Raw genomic sequence first — 22,484 nt, 5'->3', positions numbered from 1 at the left:
ATGTGTTGTTGCATTTGAAAATAGAGCGTTTTAATAGAACAAAAAAAAAAACACAAATCCATCTAAACGACTGTTTAAACTGCACCAGGCACCAGTTTTTAGTCCAAAACAAACAAAAAATAAGAAGAAATCATACATCGATTAGCAGCTAGCTAGCTACTACACCCAGCCACCGGAATAGAACAGAAGCAAATAGTTAACTTTGGGGGTAGAATAATGGGGAAATGAGTTTCGTGTTGTTTTTTTTATATATTACTATATATACCAAATGGACAAGTGTTACACATTGTATGATTACCGTGTTTTACGTGTTTTAAATGCCATGATGGAGGGAGGAAGATGTGTTTTAGATGTGCCATAACCAAAGTAATTGTATTATTAGCGCTGTTGATGGAAAAGAAAACAAACTATAACTTTGGAAAGGAGTGTCACAGACATACTCTATGATGAAATCATATAAAAAAACACATAGACAAATATTTGCGCATTTTAATGCTACCGCCAAAAGGGCAGCTGCATCCAGCACACAGGCCCCTGCAGCACTTTTGTCTAGCAAAAACAAACCAATATTCAACACCGCCTATCCTATGTGTAACTTGTTGCCGTTGATGTGTCGTTGATTAATAGATAGATAGTGTTGAGCTAGAGCTAGGGCTAGGGTTCCGTGGAGGATAGGAAGAGTGGGTGTTCCATCCCCCCCCCCCCCCCCCCCATTTAGAGAGCGAACGCCAGCCAGCCAGCTAGCCAGCACCCTAGGGAAAAGGAGATAGTCTGATGTGAATGTGATAGTTGCATTGTGTGTTTTGTTTTTCGGTTTTGTGTGGCTTTTTAATACCGTCGATCGTAAGTGGCGAAAAAGTCCGCCTGGAAAAATGGGGGACACACCGCACACTCACATACACACACATATTTAAACAAATAAATTGCCAATTTAGCTTAGAAATGTGAAGCGTTCAGTTTCTCTCTCGTTACAGCCACTTTATTATACTATCGCATCGGGTGTTTTTCGTTCTTAAAAATTATCTCTAAAATAAAAAAAAAACAAGGAAAGAAGATTCATTTTCCCACACCCCCGGTTGCACTTACCGCCGTCGTTGTCGTTGCCGCCGCTGCCGCCGTCGTCGTCGTTGGAGGTTTCGGAGGCTGCAGCTTCTTCATTGCGGTCATGCGATACTCCTTGATCTTTTTGCGCCACTCCAACCATCGCGCCACGTCTGGATTGTCCGTGTTGCCGCGCTCCTCCAGCTGCTGGTAGTACGCTTCGCGCAGGATTTTAAACGCCTGCATGTTGCGGTAGGGCAGCTGCGTGATCGGGTCGTAGTAGCGGGCCGGTAGCCGCGTGACGGCACAGATCTGCCGGTGCTTGCGGGCCGCGTCCGGCGTGGGGAAGTACGACTCGAACAGCTTGTTGTCGATGTCGTTCTCGAACGTGATGAACGTGCGCTCGTACTGGCCGGTTACCTCCATCAGGGTGGTTTTCTTGCTTCTGCTTCGTTTTACAGTCTTTTCTCTCACGCTGCAGCGGGAGCAAAACGGGGTTATTTTGTGATTTTTTCGGTACCTTTTGTTTATGGGATGATGCAACTAGCTTACGTTTTTTCGTTCGTATCTTCCACCTCCTTCGGGTCGCTTATGCTGAGTGGGTCCACCTCGGTGTTGCTATCGTATACCTCCTCGATGATGGGCATGGCGGTGGAGAAGTAGCGAATCGTCGGTCCGGTGAACTTCTTTTTCGTCGGTCTAATTTTCTGCTTTTCCAGCTCCATCCTTCGGAAGCGTTCTAAAATTGCAGCATGACAAACTTAGTATTAGTAGAAAGCTTGCACACAATGCCCGGGCGTGAAGCATACCCAAAGATTTAATATTTTCACGCTCGGTAATTTCCGCCTCCTCCAGCAGCTCCTCCTGCGTCGGGATGTACTCCTCCGTTCTGATGACGCGCGTCCGCTTCCGTTCCGCCTCGAACCGCTGCTTCAGCCGGCTCTGCGTGGCGGCCGTTTTGGCCGCCGTCGACTTGCGGAACGATTTGCGCCCCGAGTCGATCACGGTAAACTTGGGCCGCTTGCGCAGCGTCGACTGTCGTTCGGCTTTTGCCTTCGGTTCCTTCGCTTTGGGGGGGGTCTGCTTCTTGGGGGCCGGTTCCCGATACGCCTTCGTCACCGTGCCCACCTTCCGGCGTTTGCTACCTTTCGCCGGTTCCTCCTCCGCGTCGGAGATGGGCTCATCGTTTTCGTCAATACTGAAGTCGGAATCGACGATATCTTCCTCGTCGTCATTCTTTTGACTGTGCAAAAAAACAGAGGGTGGGGGGGGGGGGCATGAACACAAATGAGAACCATTGTACACTGGCTTTGGCCGTTTGGCTTCACCTACACGTAGTCGCCATCGTCGGCAGTCTCGCTGAAGCCACCGTAGGAAGTTTTGTAAAATTCGTCCTCTTCCTCCTCGTTCAGCAGGGTGGCCATCCGTCGGCCGGCATTTGAGCGGCGTTCCCGTGTGGCAGCCATTCGGCACAGGCTAGTGAGGGTAAAGGCTGTATTTGCTGCAAAAAATTAGAATAAAACTTATGCCGCTTGCTGGTTCCGTAAACAACTTTTCTCTTTGTAAACAATCCGCCCAAACCTTCCGGTTTGACATTAGCAAGGCGTTCCGTGTGACCAAGGTTGCTGCATGACAGCTATGCTCGTTGGGGAATCTGATAAACAAAGAGGACGTTTCTGTTTGACATGCCAAAAAGCTGCGATAAATTGAAATTCACATCCAAAATATGCTTTCAGAGCTTTAAAAATGGATCTGATTGCATAATAATCTTCACTCCGAATAATATTCCATTTGTTATGCGCAGCATTCAAACCGGCCACGAGCCCTGCCCTTCAAAACCTGTGCACCCTTGTCATCCCTGCCCACAGCAACCTTGATCTCGCATTCTGAGGAAAGTGCCCGTCTGCCATGCTATATTTTTTCGCCTTCCATCGGGTCGCATGGTAAAACCATTTCGCAAAGTAGCACCGAATTTGTGATAAAATACCAGCAGAAAAAACGGGCACCGTGTGCGGTTGGGCTGGCGTGATAAAAGCATACTATCGGCGGCGGAGGCGGCGGCTGTTATTCGGCAGGGCCATCCCTTTTGTTGGCGTTTCCGGCTGGGCTGGCGTGTGTGAAATAATAGTTTTACAGCAGCCTGGGTACGGCTGCCAAGCGTGTGTACCGCGAGAGGAGATTTCGGGAAGGAAAGAGCCGACCCGCTGTGTGTCAGAAGGCAACACGGAGGAAGAAAAAAGTTCGGTTTTTGGGAACGGGGGATTCGGTGGGTTTTTTTTTTCTTCTTCTACACCCCACTGTGTGGCCGAATCTTTACCACCTGATATTTCTAACATTAGACAATCAGAGCGGGACTTTATAAGCGGAACGGAGTGCGTGAGGGTGTGTGTTAGTGATTTCGCGAAGTGTTGCAAAGAGAGAGAGAGAGAGTGTGAAGCAGCGGGTGGAGGTGAGAAAATTTTCGCAATTGTATTCCTTTTTTGTCGTTAGTTGATTCTTCTTCGCGTGTGTGTGTGTGTGTGTGTTGCTGCAGCAGGGGTGGTGGTGGTGTTCTATCTCCGCGCTGTCCGAGAGATTAGGCGAACATTACACGTCGCGTTGTGCCTTGCGAAGTGGAGCTTGCAGAACGGGGAAGAAATTAACACCTACCGCAAGTTGTGCATTACGAAAAGAGTGTACTTTTGCGTGCCGGAGCGATGCATTTCATTTAGAACAAACCAGATTTTTGAAAAGAAGGTGTGCGTGCGTGTGTGAAGAAGGCAAAGAAGAGGTGCAGTAGCAGCAGCAGCAAACAGTTTGTGGGTGAAAAGACAGAAGGAGAAGGAGGATAGAGAAAGGAGTGTGTAGAACGGAACTGTTCGGCAGGCCAGAATCCGGCTACCAAGTGTCAACGGGAGCGTAATTCAGCTAATACAAGGACTGGTTTTTTCTCCTCTAATTGTATTTAGCTGTCATTTGGATGTGCAATCTGCTCCCGAAATCTCCGCCCGACACACCACGATCGACGAACATCGACGTGCGTTTTCGATGCTGTTGCTGGTGTGTGTGTATATATGTGTGTGTGTGTGTGTGCAAGGGAGATAGCGGAAATTTCCAGGCGATTTGCTGATCTCGCTGCTTGCTGTGCACACACGCACACACGCACACTAACACGGGAAGCAGCTCAAGCGCCGTCTAGACACGTACCGAAGTGTTACGGCAAGTGGAACACCACTCTGCCATGGGGTGCAGTCCCTGTGTGTGTGTAGTGGTGTAGTAGTGGTAGTGTGCGCTACTGAGCGAGCACGTGCCGGGCAGAGGTTGTAGTAGTGTTGGTTTCGGTCTAATTCTGACATGTGGATAAAAATGGCCGAATGTTAGAAAACTTTGTTATGAACAAATTCGGTTCGGATTTGACACCAGTTTTGATAAATTTTAAACTGCTGTAATGTTAAATTATCAATGTTTTGGGGAAATATTATAATATTGTAAAAAAAAGGATGATATTTATCATTATCATAAAATGTCGTACCTCCGCTTAGATTGTGCGTGTTAAAACTGTACTTAAGCTATGGTTTTGAGCGAATAAACAAGACCACACGAGTAGCGTGAAAGGGACGGTGCGCTGTTGTCAAATAAAAAATATCTCACCATTAAAAGAACACACATTTCTCTGCACACACAAAAACATCAGCGGGATAACACGTGCGCAAACACTTTTGAAAAAGTTTTTACACAGCTCCGTTTACTTTCAATGTTATTCGTGCTTGCATTTTAGAATGTAGAGACAGGACGATGGTAAGTTTGTCGGAGGGAAGAAGGTGGTGGGAAACGATGCACAAAATATAGCACCGAAAGGTTTTGGTAGAGAAGGAGCAGCAGTAGTAGTTGGCATTGAGAAAAAGCGTAGAACCTGTTTGTCACGGATCGCTCAGCAACAGAATCGCTCAAGTGTGTACAGCGCCGCATTAACCAGCTACTAACCGACCGAAAATCATGCCGGCAGCAGTTGTTCCCCATATTTGTGCTGCACACAAGCACATACACACACACATACACACACACACACACACACACACACACACACACACACACACACACACACACACACACACACCGATACATGAAGAATCTCTTTACCACCGACATTCACTTTTCATGCAACGGGGCGGCGACGGTGCGCGCTGGTCCGTGTGGGGTTCTAGTTCTCTACAATCGTGTCTCATGCTTTGCCATCTTTTCTTTCCTCCCCAGATACCGATACCGCTCAAGCGAGGTAAACTCTGACGTCTGTGGTGCTGACAACGGGGCAACCAGAAGAAAGGGGAAAATAAGGTGCCCCCCGCCCCCCAAGTGCGTAAAAGCCTGCTGATCGTGCGAGGACCGTTTGTGCTAAACGCGCATTCCCCCCGCCCGCATTTCCGAAAGGATTTGGTCCGAGGCGAGCGCACCGAGAGAGGTGTAGTGCACACACGAAACGACCCTGAAAGCGGTGCACGAGACGACGGTGCAATCATCTCGCGAGTGCATTGCAAGAGAAAGAGATAGAAAGGGAGAGGGAGTGTGGAATCCCTTCGAAAAACACTTCACCAACACAGGCACGTCGACGGGCGCGCAACGCAGCAATACAGCGCAGTTACACACACACACATATCGTACTGAGCAGCGCGCAGTAAGCCGAAGGCGCCTAGGAAAACCCAACTGACCGACCGGGGGTGGGAACCGCCACCCTTTTCATTGGAGGGTTGTTGGGGCGTACGCGCATACACGCACATCATCAGCAGCAACGAGCACAGCGGCAGCACCTGTCGCGCGCGCGAGGAAGCAGCGCAACAGGGCGGCCGTGGTCGCGTCGTACGCAATCGTACGTACAGCCTTAGTGTGCTGTCGCACCTGCAGGGAGATGGTTCTGTTTCTCCTTTGACGCGCCGTGTCTCGTGGCCCAATCGTAAGAACGATCGAACGTACGGAAAAAGGGGGTAGTGGAGTGCCCTTAGTGTGTGTGGTAGAGGTTAAACAAAACTGCCAGCCAGACGAATTAAAAAAAGCGCCCACAGTGAGAGAGAGAGAGATTGAGAGTGACAGACACACTAAAGCTGTCTCTGGCCCAGCCAAAAACCCTTCATCGACCTTGCATTGTCGACCCAGTGAGCACGTGTGTGTGTGTGTGCAAGAAAGGGAAAAAGTGTGTGAGTGTATGTGCGCGGGCATAATTAAAGCGTGATCTCGTCCTCTGTTGAGATAGCAAGATCATCATTGAGGCGCGATTCGGGGCTAGCTCACCAACCCCCCCAAAACGTTCCCGCCCTTGAATAGTGTAATATAGCGCCTGCAAGCACGCACGCACGCACGAAAGCACGTCGTGTGTGTGTTGTTTTGTGCGCAAAAAAAAGGCGCACTGACAGAGTTTTTGGATGCAGTGGAACTTTGCCATCGTTTTGGATGGTTTCTCTTCAAAAGTACGAAAAGGTTCTACCGTGACGCAAAAGGCGTGTCAAAATCGTATATTCAAAATCATGTGATAAGCGAACATATTTTTGCTCCACCTAATTCGTTTGTGTGTCGTGTCGTGGGCCAGCCTCATTGCACGAGTGTCGAGCGAGCGAGTGATTCCAAGCAGCATAAGAGTAGTGTGTATATCGCGTGCGTCGTTATCCTTCGTTGGTTAACTTAGTGTAAAAAACATTACCTTTAATCGTGTACTTGGCAGTAGTAGGGAGCGATCTTCAACCGGATATCCTGTTTGTTTTCACGGGTGGAGATCGGTTTTACAGTAGTGTTTAAGTAGCGAACTGCAAAGTGGTGTACGTGTGTACGTGATCGCGTGTAGAGCGATTTTAAGCATATAAGCGCAGCGTAAGTCGTTTTCCACAGCGCATCGACGCAAAGTGTCATTTTTTCACGCGTTTGAAAGTGTTTGTGTGTGTTTGTGTATGTGCACGTGAAAACTGTGTGTTTGCCCCACTAAAGTCAATGTGTAACCCCGTTTTGGGATAGCGCTCTGGTGTGCGTGTGTGTGTGTGTGTGTAGTACGATAAAGCAAGATCAGTTCACGCGCAAAGTCGCGCAAACGCGAAGCGAAAGTGCACAGCCATTTGCGCACACGATGGACCCTGCTGTGGCTTGGTATCAGGAGGAACAGGACGGTCCGGCAAAGCACACCTGGATGCGCATTTGGGAGAGCAATTCCGATCTGTACGGCCCACTGCACGCCAACTACGGTCCGGGCAGCAATAACGGCCAGGAAGGGCTGAAAGGTCCGGGAGGCGCGCGCGGTGAGCTGAAGCAATTCGACCTGCCGCTTGGCAATACCGGTAACAGTGGGAACAACAACAACAACGGTGTCGGCAATCACCAGCAACAACCGTCCCCTGTGAACGAAGGCACGGGGAAAACGAACAATAACAACACCAACAACAACGGCTCTAACGCCGGTGCAACTGTCAACAGTGGTAGTAGCAACGCCGCCCTGTCAAATAGTAGTGTACTGAACGGAAGTAATAGCGGCAGCGCCACCACCACCACCACCACCCCGACTAACCCGGGCAGCGGCAACGGGGGAAGTAATAATAACAATAATAGTAATTCTAGCAGCAGCTGTAATAACCACGTTAGCAGTAATACTAATAACAATGGTACGACGAACGGCGGAGGCGAGTTGACGACGGGCGGCGGTACCAACGGTTGCACCAAGGCGGGCGGTGGCGGCGGCGGCGGCGGAACCGCAACCGGCGGTGGTCTAGTCAGTAGCAGCGAGAAGAACTACAACCCGGTGCGCAAGAAACTGGGCAGCATGATGACGGAAAATAAGGCCAGCACGTTCAACATGAACAAGCAGCAGCAGCGGCTGACCGGCGTCCACGGTGGATGTCCCTGGCGTCCGCCCAACTTTAAGTACGGTCGAGGCATTATTGGGTGAGTGGTGATGAGGGGTGGGCAGGGCAAAAGGGGGAGGGCAATAATACATATTACGTTAGCGTGCTTTTATCTTATCTTGGCGCGTTTGGTAGTAGTAGTCGCCCGATCGGAGTCGGAAGGACGGTTGGTGGGCTGATATTCGGTGCGTTTGGGGTTTTTCTTGCTTTAAATTTTTTGCTTTTAAGCTTTTGTTGTCGTTTTAGGCAGCGCTAAAAGCCGCGTCATCTTACCGAATTCAGTGTGGTTCAAACATATTTGTTACTTTGAAGCTCAGCAAATGTTGGAGTGACGATTTGCAATCGATCGTACTTTACCACGCCCAAGTAGGGTGATCGTGTATGCACTTGCCTACGTGTCAATGATTCCCAGCGAGATGATGCAGAACACAGCACACCAACACCAACACCATCTCGGCGAAACATGGCGAACATGGCGCAACGCGGATACAAAGTGTCGAAAAAAGTTGCGGCGCAGTTTTTCGGACGTCGGCAGGCGAATGATGATTGTTCCTCCATCCCGCGAGCCAAAGGCGCATATTCCAGAACAACTATGGCAAATGGGAAAGAGAGATAGAGAACTTAGGAAAGGGGAGGGGGGAGACGTGAAAGAGCGAACAGAAAAAGGGGCCAAAAAGACAAACAAAAGGAACTCGATGACCTTCGTTCGCTACCATAAGTATCTCGCGGCACTGCGCGAGGAATGGGTGGGTTGTGTTTTTTGTTGTTGTTGCCTTTTACTCCTCTTATATGCCGCGTTAGCATCGGCTCACGAATCTGCTCCGCTCTTCGGGCCTTAGCACGCAACGGGAAAGACAAACAAAAAAGGTGGTTAATCTTTATTTTGTTACATTGTAGTGGCAGAATAAGAAGTAAGATGCTTTAAGGATGGCTGTTCAATTCCCGATCAGCTGAGTTGCTGTTATCGTTCTCGTCACCGGATGTGTTGATACACTGGGTAACACGGGAAGTGGTTTTTTGGTTTACGCTAACCAAGTGGGCATCGAAAAACAACGCAATTAAGTATCAGTCCGTAAACCGCTACGACCCCCCCCCCCCACCAATCGGTGATAAACGATTATCGACAAACAGTGTGCAAAACAGAATCAGAAAACAAGAGTCGGAGAGCAATGATGACGCAGTAAGGAAAGTCGCAAAGGATGTGTGATGATTTGCACTTATTCCCCAGGTGGCTGGAAAGGACTGGAATGCGGGTCCGCCGAACCCTCCGAACCGTGAACGCGCACTCGATAAGCGCAAGCGAACGTTCAAATGACAAGCGTCCAGTTTGTGCGCACTTCCCGTTTTCACGGAGGTTCACGATCGAATACTCTGTGCGTGTGTGTGTGTGGTGTTGTGTGCGTTTTACTACTCGCGGGCCCACGATAAGAGACACACCTGATTGTTATTATACAATTTGGCCCGCTGTGGTGTAATGTCCGGCGCCGTGTGTGTGTGTAAGAGTAGGAAATTTGGCGTAATGCTTTTACACCAGCCCATTGCGTTTCGTCTACTACAGCTATATCTACTACCTATCACCTTCCGCGTCTATCTCTGCTGCTGCATGTGACACTGAATGTACGATTGTCATCAATGAGTGGGGGAGTGGGTAGTGTGTTCAAATTGTGGTCGAAAGCATCTCCGCAAGGCAGTATCAGCTGAAACTGTTGTCTTGCATCGCTTCTTTTTTTATGCAGTTGTATCAACATCGCTTGAGTAAATGGAAGACACAGAGGGTGTCGTTTCTTAGTACCTTGCGTACCTTGAGGCCTATTGGTTGGGGAAAGGATTCAGCTTTAGGTACGGAGGTTAATTTTGATATTTAGAGTCGTGTTTGGGAACGAACCTTAAATCTTCAGTTAATTAAGAACATCTTTTTAAGATTGAATTCGACACAATAAGGCCCTGTAGAATGTGTGCTGGTGACGTATGACACTACGAGATCGATCCCAGCGATTACCACACAAAAAAAACATGCAGATTATAATTGCACGTCAGTATCGCCCTCACTCAATCACACGCCATCCATTTCCTGAAGTTCAACCCGCTCAAGGCTCCTTCGCCTGCACTGTTGTCCACAAATGTCATCTAGATGTAGGTAGTTCGATTTTTTCCTTTTCGTTTTCCAATATTAAGCTCTGCTGCCGCCGCTCGATGGCGCTCGGAAGAAAAAGGAAACACGCACACACACACACGCGCGCGACACGGACCGGCGAGTTTCATTCAATCCGTGCCGTAAATTCCCTTGTTGCTACCCCAATCTTCTTGGCGTTGTCGTTGACTGACTGGTTTGTCTCGTGCTGCTGCTGCTGCTACCATCCGCATACCGCAAAGCGCGCAAGAAGAGGCCAGGGAAGAAAAATATGTAAAAGATTACCAACCGAACACCCACCCCCCGGGGTCCCCGTGTATCACCCAACCCCCCTCACTGTGGGTTGCGCACGCGGATTATTTTGCGTGATTCTATAATCAGCCGGGGAAGAACGCGGTCCGTCGGTCGGTTGGTCGGTCGTGGTGTGCGTTCGCACTGTTTGACGATTTACAACCTGTTCGCTGTTCATTACTGACGATGCGCGGCGGTGGCCACTGGCTATAGGGAAAGAGTATAATGTGTATGTGTGACCCGGTAACGCTCTCTGCTCCTTTGCTCTAGTTTCACTCTTTTCTTTGCCTGATGGGTGCGCAAACGTTGTTACGCGCGGTCGGTTTGCAGTAGACGACACACCACGGTATCGCTGGCGATTATGCACAAGAGTGGGTGGATGGGTGGGTGTATGTTTTCGTCCATCATTTTAGCACCTTCCGTCCGTTTGGTGGCGTTGCGCTTCCGGGCCCGGTTGTACACTGCCACTGCCCTACCTTTTCCCCCCTTTTTCCCTACACGGGATGTGATGCTTAGTTGACAATCAGGCAGCAAGACAGACCGGACCACCCCACCCCTCACCAAAACACACACCTTAGATATGGGTCTGAGATAGCAGCAGCAGCAGCATACGTTACAGTGTACGAACGGTTTCGAAATTCGAGCAAAACAGGGCCCATTCGTGTGTGCACTCTTATCATTAGCATGTGGTAGCTAATGCTGACCTTATAGTTTACCTTACTCTCTGTGTTACTTTGCTGCTACCCTATTACACACGAGCTCCCTTCTGACGTAGTGTAGAGTAAGTAGCGCAGGGACTGAAGAATCCAAACACAAATATGTGGTACTGCTTTACGCCGGGGCAACAAGCAAGAAACCGCCGATAAGATTGCTGTAAAACTGATTTTGAAACATACTGAAAGGCCGAACCCTCCCCTGGAGTGGCTGTTGTTTTGCCAATGTCATCAAAAAGTTATCAACGCTCTAGCAGAACAGTTTTTCAACCCCAACTTTTCTCGCCTTTCGTGTATTGGCTTCCATTAAAAGTGGTGGGTACGTGCGATAAGTTCATATTTAAAAACCTGTACACCGTGCGATGGCCTTTCCCTTCCCTTCGGTGACGTGCAATGACGGGGCGGGGTGGCCAATCACACACATACGCGCCCGTGTCAAGCGAGGGGCCAGTTAGCAAGTCAAGGATGTCGACTCGGGCTGCAGAAGAAATCGGGTCCGGTGACCCTCAGCTGTCGCGGATGTCGCTTTTATTAGGGAATTGGTCGAACAAGTCAGATAATCAGTCAGGCAAATAGCGTTTGTCGTCATTGTCGTTGAATCCACATTATCGCAGCAGGATATCGGCAAAACTTCATGGTCATTTTCATATAGCACTATTGCCTGTTCCTGTTGCGCTTTCCGTTTAATTTTTATAATAAAAAAAAACATGGAATAGCCATCATTTTCCTCCTTTGCCATCAGAGAAAATGAATGTCAGATGTAACAGAAAGAGACACGATTAGACATTTAAACTGACCATGTTAGCTCCCTATCTGTCTCTCCCTCTCTTAGGATTGGTTTTGTAGAAGATGTTACAAAAGAAGGAGCAAAGAATTAACGCATAATCTGTGTTGACCTATTTTCTTCCACCCTGGTGTTGTAAAAAAACACATGCGAGTCGAGTGCCACTTTATGTCGAGCGTTTTCTTCTCACTTGTACGCACTGAACGGTCGATAACTGAAACCGATAGCAAACTGGGAAGCAAAGAAACGTACCAAAAATCACAATTAACTCGACAAGCTACACCTGACAGGCGGACGTACAAGGAACAGGGTTTTTTTTTAGCACACCACCTTTAGGGAGAATTAATTACACATTTAACTCCGGATGACATATTTTAAAAAATTGTTTTTAAAACATCAAACCGTTCTCAAACAGCTACTCGAACCCGAACAAGTGTGTGTGTTGGCTTACACTTGAAAAACGCATGTACTGACCCGTGCCCGTAATAATAGCCAGCACGTTTGCGTGTCTATTGAGTGCTCTTGACAGTTCCGCCCGTCCTTGTCATGCTGATGAACCGGAAACGATACGGCCTACTGCTACTACTACTACTACTACTACTACATCGCTGTGCGAAAGTGTCGGCCACAGAGACGTCTCACGGTAGCCGAGGCGAGGGGAGAGGCTTCCGGATGACAATGTGACGTCACGTGGTGTAGTATTGTTGTTAGAATGGTCGGCGGCGGGCTCGGTTGCTGCAATCATGAATGGAGATGAACCCCGTTGTGTTATGAATGATTGTGTGGGGCCCTTTTTTTGCTGGGCGTTAAAAGCTCTTTATGTTTGAAACGATAGTAAAGTACGTAGTGTTTGTTTGTTTGTTTACCTACCACATCCACATGCAATAATGCATTCAAGCAATCGAGATTAATTTATCTGTTTTAAATGCAGCATTGTCCCGTTTGCTGGTGATGCGAAAGGTGTCGGGTCCCGGTGCGACGGATGCAGATGATTGATCTCATCCTCCGATCGTAGCGGACGATCTCCCTGAACCTCGCTGAATATTAACACCACCAAAATAAGAAAAAAAAGAAGCAAAAAAAAAAACTCCCCATCAATGATTGTCGATGCAATTTGCAATTGTTGTAGCAAACCCCAGTGTGTGAGAACCTGCAAACCTGCGGCGTGTGTAGTTATTTTTTGCAAAGTAAATAGCAGTGCTGTCGTATTGGACCATTGGCCCCAAACAAACGCTTCTTCCTTGCGTCAATGATGACGGTGAAAATAATAATGCACCCTAGCTGGCTACGATTGCAACAGATGGTTGTGTGTGGGGGGGTTGATTTAAAAAGCGAACGCCCAACCAGGAGGGCTCCCAAATCCAAGCAAGCGTCCGTGCGAATGTACGTCAAAGGGAAGCCTTGTTGTGGTTCAGGCAGCGCAGACGTAAGAACAACCAACCAACTAATCAACCATCATCCTTCTCCTGCTGAAGGGGTTGGAAACACGGGGCACGGAATGTACGAGAGCTACTGGAGCCATCCGTCCATCCGTCCGTCCGTCCGTCCGTCCAGGCCCTAGGAATGGGTTGGTGGTTGCTGGGAAGTTCGCCCAGACGTACATTCGTGTGTCTGTGTACTTTGTGTATCCAGTTGTTGTTTGTTCGCGCACTGCATAGTGTTGGATGTGTGTGTTTGTGTTCGCTGTTTTTACTTATATTTCACCTTTTTGCTCAAACAGTGTTGTTGTTGTTGTTGTTGTTGGTCCAAAGATCGGCACGATTCTGTGACGCGAGTGTGGCCGTCATGTAGAATGGCAAATGATCGTCATGATCTTGTTAGTGGGGGGGAGCGTTATGGGTATTCTATGCTTGCGTTCCGTGCACGCATTATTCACGCGTAACCGGAAGTGTGGAGCTTGTGCGCTTGTGCTGTCTGTCTGTGTTTTGTCAGTTGTTGGAAAACAACACGATTTAGGTTCGCTCTGTGTGTGCTCTTCCTTATTTGTCAGAAGGAGTACAATTCATTTGGTTTCGTTTGCAGGTTCTAATTGCTCGTTCTAGAAATAATTTGTTTGCCATCCTGTGCCAGCAAAAAGTGTACGTTGTACGGGGGGTGGGTGTAACACAGTTGTACAAGTAAAACAAGACACAGACACAGAGAGATGATGCACACCGTTACTGTTACGTCTCGGATGGGTTTCATCGAACTCTAGCTCTCGTCAATTCTCAAGCTGATGCTAATTATTTTCTTTTTAATTTTTAGGGAGATCTCCAGAAGAAACGTACGAACGGAGATGGCTCAAGCGTCGCCTCATGCTTGTCGATTGCGGGTTCTTTCCTCCGTTCGAAAATGAAAGCCAAAAAACTGCCACAAACTTACTGAGCATGAGTTAATTGGGCAACAAAAGGGTTGAAAAAAGGGTGGTTTACACCTAATTGTAGCCTGGGCGAGGAGATATCACTGTGAATCCAAACGAGAAACGCACCTCAAAACGCGCGTGCCGCAAGGTGCCGGAAAAGGGCAGCAAAGCATGTGCGCAGACTAACAGAGCCCGTGTGTGTGTGGTGGTAGAGGTAATGATGGTGGTCGGGATCCCCATTCACCATCGCGCACATAATTCGTCCAATTCGGTCGGCTAGTTAATGCGCCTGACGATGGGCGCGCGCGCACCCTTTCACCACCATGTGCTCTGCCGCGCATGTTTCGTGCGTGTCGCGTTGCGCTGCCATTGTGCTATTGTGCTCTGGCTGGAGTCCGGCCGGAAACGCATCGCCGGTGCAGCCAGTTATGGAGTTGCGCGGTACCGTCGTCTCTAATCACTGAAGCGTTCGCTACTTTATTTTATAATACGTCTGTGTCTGTGTGTGTGTGTGTGTGCTTAAGAGAGTTCACAGCGCTCAAACATTATCACACCCTGTTGGTGTTGTGCGCTTAAGGTGCAGCGCCGTAACTTATTAACTTAGTTTTCCTCACCAAAATAGCAATTTTATTATATCGCTAGTGTGGCTGTGTGTGTGTGGCACATCGGGGAAGAGAAAGGAAGAGAAACGATCACGTTCGGAAGACGCTTACCGTAAATGGTTTTTCGTTTTTTGGGTGTGAGGGCCCAGTTGCGCTTTCTCCATTCCGAAGGAGAATTGTGGTGTTTTGAGGAAAGGGGGTGATGTATAATGAATTGTGTAAAGAAAAAACAAAAAATATCGTTTCTGCTGTATTTCATTAACACGAATCTTTCCACGAAATAGGATCGAGAAGGCGATCGAATGGGTGGCGATCAAGTTGATGTGCGCGCTTTTGCCTTATTATGGGTGGATTGTAAACAGTGGTAACAATCAATCGCGAAGAGTAAAATTGGAAAATTAAAAACCCTCTTCCCCCTAAACAACCAAATGGAAAGGAAATGAATGCAGCCGAACACAGTGCCGAAGAAAAAAGACGAACAAAAAACGCAAACAACAGAACCGAAGACGATATCCATTTTCTTCGATTAAAAGATTCATTACTATACGCGGGAGCGCGTGATTGGGGATTGGATTGGAGCTGTAGCAATCGCATTTGAAACGATTTAATGAAACGAAATCTCTTGCCTCTCCTCCATCCATCCGCTTCCCGCGTTTCATCCGTTCTGTGGGGTCGTGCAAGATTACGCGCTGCTATCATTGATCCGCAAATTCGTGCACGATTAATTATTGCAACAGGTGGTCGGAACGCACACACAAACACTCTCTCGATCACTGTCCAGGTCGTATGGTACTAGAGGGTCTGCGTCTTGGAAAGTTCGTAAATTTCGTTGATAAAGCGTGTAAGGAAAAAGGGTTGTTATCGTTATCAATATCTTACCCCTTTGTACAATTAATTCGTTATTTCAGTCGATAGGCGAAATTGCTTTTGCACTGAGATTGATATATTAGAATTTTCAAGCCATTTTAAAAGTATAAAGCTTTAACCATTAGTTTGTACTGAATGAGTTGGACTTAATATGGTAATCTCAACTTTCATAATGCATATTGCAAAATGATGATGATCACATGATAATTGAACTGTGCCGCTTGCCAGGGCCAAATTGAGATGATTTTTTCACTGCTTTTCCCCTCCGTTTTGGAACGTTGTAGAATCACCCGCTGTGGTGAATTTTTCCATTTTCCAAGCATTGAACAGGGGACCAAACATACACAGCGAAAAGTCCATAAACATACGCCAAGGATGCGCTCGGGGAATTTGGTGTTGGCCATTTGTTTATGAATCATCCGGTGTTAAATAACGATCCCCCCCCCCCCCCCCCCGCATACCACCGCTACCCAAATCCCACGTGTTTTTGGGTCCACAACAGTACGGTATTACAATAATGGGAAGAAGCAGACATTTTCTTTGCACACGTCGACGTGTCGAGGCGCGCGCTGCTTTCTTATTGTAAACGTAACGTTACTGTGCGCTCCGGTTATGCGAAAGACGATCTGCTTCTCCACATGTGTGTGTGTGTGTGTGTGTGGACAGAGCACAATGCGATCATCATCATCCGGTCGTTTATCAACAAGTGGGTGTATATGTGTGTGACCTCGAGACGTAAGCAGAGAAGAGTTTGGAATTTTCATTTCAAGGTCGTCCGATGAGATTTTGCAGATGTGTGACATAATGCTTAAATGCTGTTTTTTTTCTGTACGATTTATTACAATTTAATACAATAATACGATCGTATGTTAATAAAAGTGTTGTGTCTCTTCCTTTACCAACTCACAGACTGCACCAGGAGATAGAGCAATTCTATGCGCACATGATCGCCACTCCAACCGAGCACGCGCTGCGCGTCATGGTGGTCAGCCGGATAGAGAAGATCGTGCAGAATCTCTGGCCATCGGCAAGGGTGGAAATGTTCGGTTCGTTCCGTACCGGGCTGTACCTACCAACCAGCGATATCGGTAAGTACCGTCTCCGCATCAATTATGGTGGCAGACTGAAAAACGGCATATTCAAACGGTGCTTCTCTCTCTCATCCTCCAGATTTGGTTGTGATCGGGCAATGGACGATGCTGCCGCTGCGAACGCTCGAGATGGAGCTGATCAGCCAGGGCATTGCGGAGCCGAACTCGGTCCGCGTGCTCGACAAGGCGTCGGTGCCGATCGTGAAGCTGACGGACCGGCAGACGCAGGTCAAGGTGGACATTTCCTTCAACATGGAGTCGGGCGTCCAGTCGGCCAAGCTGATCAAGGGCTTCAAGCGCGAATATCCGGTGCTGGAGAAGCTGGTGCTGGTGCTGAAGCAGTTCCTGCTGCAGCGCGACCTGAACGAGGTGTTTACCGGTGGCATTTCCTCCTACTCGCTGATACTGATGTGCATTAGCTTCCTGCAGCAGCACCACCAAAAGCCAAACGCCTGCTCCAATCTGGGCGTGCTGCTGATCGAGTTCTTCGAGCTGTACGGTCGGAAGTTTAACTACATGAAGATTGGTAAGTAGCGGGAAACGGCTCGGGGTGTAGATTGGCAGTGGTAGTGGTGCTAATGGGAGACTGTCCTTTTCTTCGCTTGGCAGGCATTAGTGTAAAATCGGGACGATACATACCGAAGGAGGAGCTGCAGCGGGAAATGATTGACGGGCATCGGCCAAGCTTGCTGTGCATAGAGGATCCGCTAACACCGGGCAATGATATTGGACGTTCTTCCTATGGTAGGCTTCCCGGGGGCTGTCTAATAAGCTTGTTATTTGTTCCATTATTTTTTTGTTCAATTGTTATTAATATCCATTTGTTCCTTGTTTTCTGTACAGGTGCGTTACACGTGAAGCAAGCGTTCGAGTACGCTTACATCGTGCTGGTCCAAGCGGTGCTACCGCTGGACAAGAATCTGAACGACTGCAACCGCCAAAGCATACTGGGGCGAATAATCCGCGTGACGGACGAAGTGATCGAGTACCGCAAGTGGATAAAGGATACGTTCGAGGACAAGCTGATCCGGCAGCCGAGCTTACAACAGCCGCTTACCACAACGACGGTACTGCTGAGCGACCATTACCTTCCACTTCAGCAGCAGCAGCAGCAGCAGCAGCAGCAGCAGCAGCAGCAGGCACGTCACTTACCTCAGCAACAGGCCATCCATCACATCCACCAGCAGCAGTACCCGCGGCAGGTGATTCACAGGCGGCCCAGTACGTCGAGCGTGGAGCTGTCGGAAGAAAGCATGGATAGCGACGGGGGCGGCGCTAGTGGGGATTTCCACTGTCTCCCGTCGGCGACCGGCCGTGATATCTCGCCGTCAGCGTCGGCAGCCGGCCTAACGACCCGTTCGCCACCGATCGAGCTGCACGAGCTGCAGCAGCAGCAGCAGAACGGAGGCCCCACGGGTACGATCATGATGATATCGACGGCAGGCCCGCACCATCCGCACGATCTGCTAATAGAGGAGAACAATATGCTAAACATGACGCACCATCAGCATCAGCACCAGCAGCAGCAACTGTCGGCGGACCCAAACGGTATCGTCGATGCGCCACAGGTGATCAGCTACAACAACGTAAGTAACAAGCGGCCGGCCACGCGCAATACGATAATAAAGCATTTGCGCAAAGATGCACGATCCCAATGTTGTTTTACCTCTCGGTAGATGAACAATCGGCGCATCGTACCGTCACCGAATCAGCAACAACAGCAACAGCACCATCACCACCATCTGCAGCAGCAGCAGCAGATCGTGGGCAAGAACACCCTGTACAGTCGCAACAGCTCGGAGCGCATGCTTCCGGGCGGTGCGACCGGTAACAACAGCACCAATAGTGCGTACAGCATGCAGTCACATCATCAGCAGCAGCAGCACCACCAGCCGTCCGCGGTCACTAACAGCAACGGGCTGGTGCGTCACAATAGCAAAAGCCGCCGGTTGATCACCACCACCGGCGGCATGCTGAAAATGCCACCCAGCAGCAACTCGTCCCCCTCGTCCTATCCTTCCCCCGACGTTGTAGTAAGCGGGCTGGCGAGCAATAACAGTAGCAGTAGCAACCTAGTCGCCGCCGGGATGGTTATAAATGATGAAAACAACCTGCACTACCACCGTTCGGCAAGCCCGAAAGCCACCGTCGCTGGCGGGCTACCGCTGCTACCATCGAATGCGCTCGCGGGCAATAATGGGGTCATCATGACGGGCGTCGGTGGTGGTGGTGGTAGTGCCGGTGGCGCTGGTAGCACCATCAGCAGCAACACCAACTCCTCTAGCAGTAGCGGCAAAAAGTCCTCCCACAGTGGTACAAACTCCTCGAAGCGCAAGAAGACCGTCTCGCCCGGGGAGAAGAAGGACCGTGGCGGCCCAATGGCGGCGGGAGGACCACCGTCAGCGACGGCCATTAGCTACGGTTTGACGATGGCCGGTGCGGCCGGCAGTGTGTCCAACGGCCCCGTACCGGCCAGCCTGGACAGCCGATGATAGCCATCCGTGGTAGGGGGGTACCTGCAAAGGTTCCGCTACTATCACTATTAAACAGTTGTGTGTTGGGTGCGCAGCGTTCCCCATCCCTCCACTTAGGCGCCTTCCAATTTTAGTGTGAACCGAGAGAGAGAGAGAGAGAGAGAGAGAGACAGTCAAAAGAGGAGCGAATGTTCATTGCTGCCACGCTAGGCACGGCAGCAGAACGCGATATGCAAGAATGTGATGCGCGAGGGATTAAATAGTGTAGTTATATCGAAAGGGTAGGGAAACAGTGAAAAAAGGAGCAAAAGCAGCGAGAAGCGCGTGTCGGGATGTGTTGCCCGATGGCCTTCGGCAGGCCATTGTATCTACTACTACGGCGCGATGCCTGGACAAGAGAGATTAGCAGCGCAACTCTTTACATTCACTCACACCACTAGCCAAGCTACCTTACTTATTTTTAATCGTATATATTATTACTGATGTTATTCTGGCTGCCATTGCGACGGATAGTTGCCGCTGGTTTGCTAGTGCTGCCGATCTTCCCGTGTTGTTGTGCCGGTCCGTGTGTTGTGCGCCGATCACTTTGACCGTTGGATTTGAAATTTTTACGCATGATTGATGTTTACGAGCCTCCCTCTCCTCCTGTCATTCGTCAATCGTGTATCCCCGGCCGTTCGATGATTTTAACTGGCCGTATTTCAGTCAACGCTTCACGTTCACTTTGTGTTTTGTGTTGGAAAATGGTGTACTTTGTTCTATTTCTGTGTACAGCGACGTTGAATGATTCACTTTGGGCATTTGGGCCGTAACCAACCGTAACAATTATGTTCCGTATTTGCGCGTATTGAGGTTAGGCTTAGAGTCCTCGCATGTTAAAATTTACATGTGCAACGTGTTTGCGAGCAACATCCGGCAGAGATACAGCTACACTAACCTAGGCATAAGTAGTAGAACCGAACCGGCATAAAACTCGAACACAAAACCCCGTTCTTGTAGGCGTAAGTAAGGCGTAAAAATACAGTGAAATCATGCAATTAGTGCTTACTGTAGGGCTATATAATGAGCAAAGATTTTTGGAACTGTTTTGTTTTGTCCCTATTATTGTTCGATGATGATGATGATGATGATGATGATAAGCTCTAGCGTTGCCAGACGTTGTCTGCATCCCACAATGCAATCTTACAAAACAGTTTTGTGTATGCTTGTGTGTGTGTGTGTGTGTTTGCGTGTGCATGAGAACTACGTTTTCTATCGATCGTCTCTGACTGTTACCGTTACGGATCGTTGTAGTAGAAAGGTATATCTTTCGAGTAGCGCAAACGTACAGAATCACGCGTAAAATGAACCTTACGGAAAAAAGGGCAACGGAAGCCTGTATGGCGGAAGGTTTTTTATTTGGTTAAACGTTCAGTTGATACATCATTTGCCACCATTATGCCGTGAACGATGGGGTACGCGTCGTTAGTGGTCGAATCGAGGGCAGCAGCAGCAGTTTGTAAAGATTTGCTATTTGATTTTGCGAGTGTTGTATGTAAATAGGAGATATATTCCACGGCGTGTGGACGGTGCATAAGGTGCTTGGCCAGAGTAATATTTAGGCTCCTGCATTCGGCTACCACAACCACTACTAGTTGCGTGCAAGTACTATTGCTTCTATTACTACTACTACTATTACCACTACTACTATCGCGCCTAGGACAAGGATCAACTACTGTAGAAGCGCTACTATCGCTAATAATCCTACCGATGTGCTTCTGAAGCAAACCTATATCGCTTTATATCATCGACCCCTCGCCCTCGGCCTAGGTAGAGGAGATAAACCAAAACCCCCTGAGTTTAATCTTTCGCCGTGCGCTGCGGAACGTGTTCCGATACGGCCCCGTGAAGCTTGAAACTTTATGTTTATTTTCACTCAAAAAAACAACATCATTCAACTATCTTCGCTTGCAAGGGCTGTTGATCTGTACATATACATATAGCATTATTCGGAAATTGTTTTCATGCATCGTTGTTTGAGATTGTTTAGCCTTCTGTTCGGCTCCTACTTTGCGTTCAGGGTGTGTCGGTATGTGTGTTTGTGCGTGTCCTCCGTGTGCTACTATGCATTGCTGATAATAATCGAAACTGGGAAGCAGAAGGCAGTCGAGAGAGACAGTTACATTGTTACATCATACACTGAATGCATTCAATCAAACTCTCTCACCAAGAATGATCATTCTCAATTAGAAACTCACTCACACAGAACAACAGAAGAAAAGAAGCAAAACAAACACTCCATCTCTTCTGCCTAACCTTTTATAGTAGTAGTGCGTAAAATTTAGCATTGATACGAAGGAGGGAAGGATAAGAGAGAGCATAACAATAGAATCATCAAACCACGCGTTCCAAAATCAGCAAGTTTTCAATCAAAACATATACGTAACAGTGAACCTCTCTCTCACGTGATCATCGTGATCATGCTGCACGATCATCAAACTGCCATTTGTTGTCGTCGGTGTGTGGGTATGTGTGGGTGTGTGTAAGGGTTTGTTGTTGCTACTTGAACGAACGAAAGCAAAAGGGGGGTGTGTTTCAATCTCCTGGCAAAAGCATTTACAATACTTATAGAAATCACAAATATGTTCGCAATGAATGAAAATCATAGGCTAGGAAAGGGAACTGGAAATGCTGTTTTATACGCGCGTGGAGGAACACGCGTTAGTGTGGTAGAAAGGCAATAAAAGTTCCATCAACCTTTAGCTTTACACAAACCACAGACAACACAACTCGTACAGGCACAGGCGTGCGTTATGGTTTAGTGTAGTTATTATAATGATCAAAGGAAGAGAAAAAAAAACGAAAAAAAAACGATCATACGTACCCAAGATATAGTGAACTCAGAGAACGGCAACAGGTGATCATGGTGATTATGAGTAGGGAAAGTAGTAGTGTTTAAGATGGAATGATATCCATCGTTCCTCGCAAAATGCCCGGTTTTCTCCCCCCCCCCCCCCTTGTAGCTGCCGAGTAAGCAAGCAACCTGCGTTGCCAATGCGAAGAATGATCATCCCGTTTCGTTATGAGCGGTTTTAGCGACAGTTCGGTGGGAAACCTCTGCCAGCTCCGTTTCATAGCTAGTAACAGAATTGTAGACACATAAAGGTTCCCAAAAACACCACCACCACCTACTAGCAAGAGTGCACAAGATCGATCGATGCGGCCATCCGCTCCCAAACCCGCTATAAGACCCAACAAGACATCTACTAAAAATCGTAAATCTGTAGCGTGTGCAGTGAGCAAAACTAGGGGGCGC

The 22,484-nt window shown here is 48.4% G+C and overlaps 2 protein-coding genes across 5 annotated transcripts; one reads left to right on the top strand and one right to left on the bottom strand.

The window, feature by feature from the left end:
• Nucleotides 1–965: 965 nt before the first annotated feature.
• Nucleotides 966–2,641, bottom strand: LOC121587975 (vacuolar protein sorting-associated protein 72 homolog). Its single transcript, XM_041905396.1, has 4 exons — nucleotides 2,374–2,641; nucleotides 1,851–2,284; nucleotides 1,594–1,780; nucleotides 966–1,516 (listed from the first exon to the last, which is right to left on the bottom strand). Exons 1-4 carry the CDS (start codon nucleotides 2,505–2,507, stop codon nucleotides 1,057–1,059), a joined length of 1,215 nt encoding a protein of 404 aa, XP_041761330.1. The 5' UTR covers nucleotides 2,508–2,641; the 3' UTR covers nucleotides 966–1,056.
• Nucleotides 2,642–2,925: 284 nt separating this feature from the next.
• On the top strand, nucleotides 2,926–22,018 carry LOC121590672 (non-canonical poly(A) RNA polymerase protein Trf4-1-like). Of its 4 annotated transcripts, none has more exons than XM_041910538.1 (7): nucleotides 2,926–3,490; nucleotides 5,275–7,935; nucleotides 16,534–16,712; nucleotides 16,795–17,241; nucleotides 17,325–17,459; nucleotides 17,559–18,301; nucleotides 18,392–22,018. In XM_041910538.1, exons 2-7 carry the CDS (start codon nucleotides 7,127–7,129, stop codon nucleotides 19,205–19,207), a joined length of 3,129 nt encoding a protein of 1,042 aa, XP_041766472.1. In that variant the 5' UTR covers nucleotides 2,926–3,490; nucleotides 5,275–7,126; the 3' UTR covers nucleotides 19,208–22,018. The 4 variants fall into 4 exon arrangements, with proteins under 4 accessions (XP_041766472.1, XP_041766475.1, XP_041766474.1 ...); XM_041910541.1 differs by lacking the exon at nucleotides 2,926–3,490 and adding an exon at nucleotides 3,520–3,777; XM_041910540.1 differs by lacking the exon at nucleotides 2,926–3,490 and adding an exon at nucleotides 3,520–3,811.
• The last annotated feature ends 466 nt before the right edge of the window (nucleotides 22,019–22,484 follow it).

Source organism: Anopheles merus, chromosome 2R (genome assembly GCF_017562075.2).
Source record: "Anopheles merus strain MAF chromosome 2R, AmerM5.1, whole genome shotgun sequence".
Taxonomy (NCBI): domain Eukaryota; kingdom Metazoa; phylum Arthropoda; class Insecta; order Diptera; family Culicidae; genus Anopheles; species Anopheles merus.
This window is presented reverse-complemented; position numbering and strand designations above follow the sequence as displayed.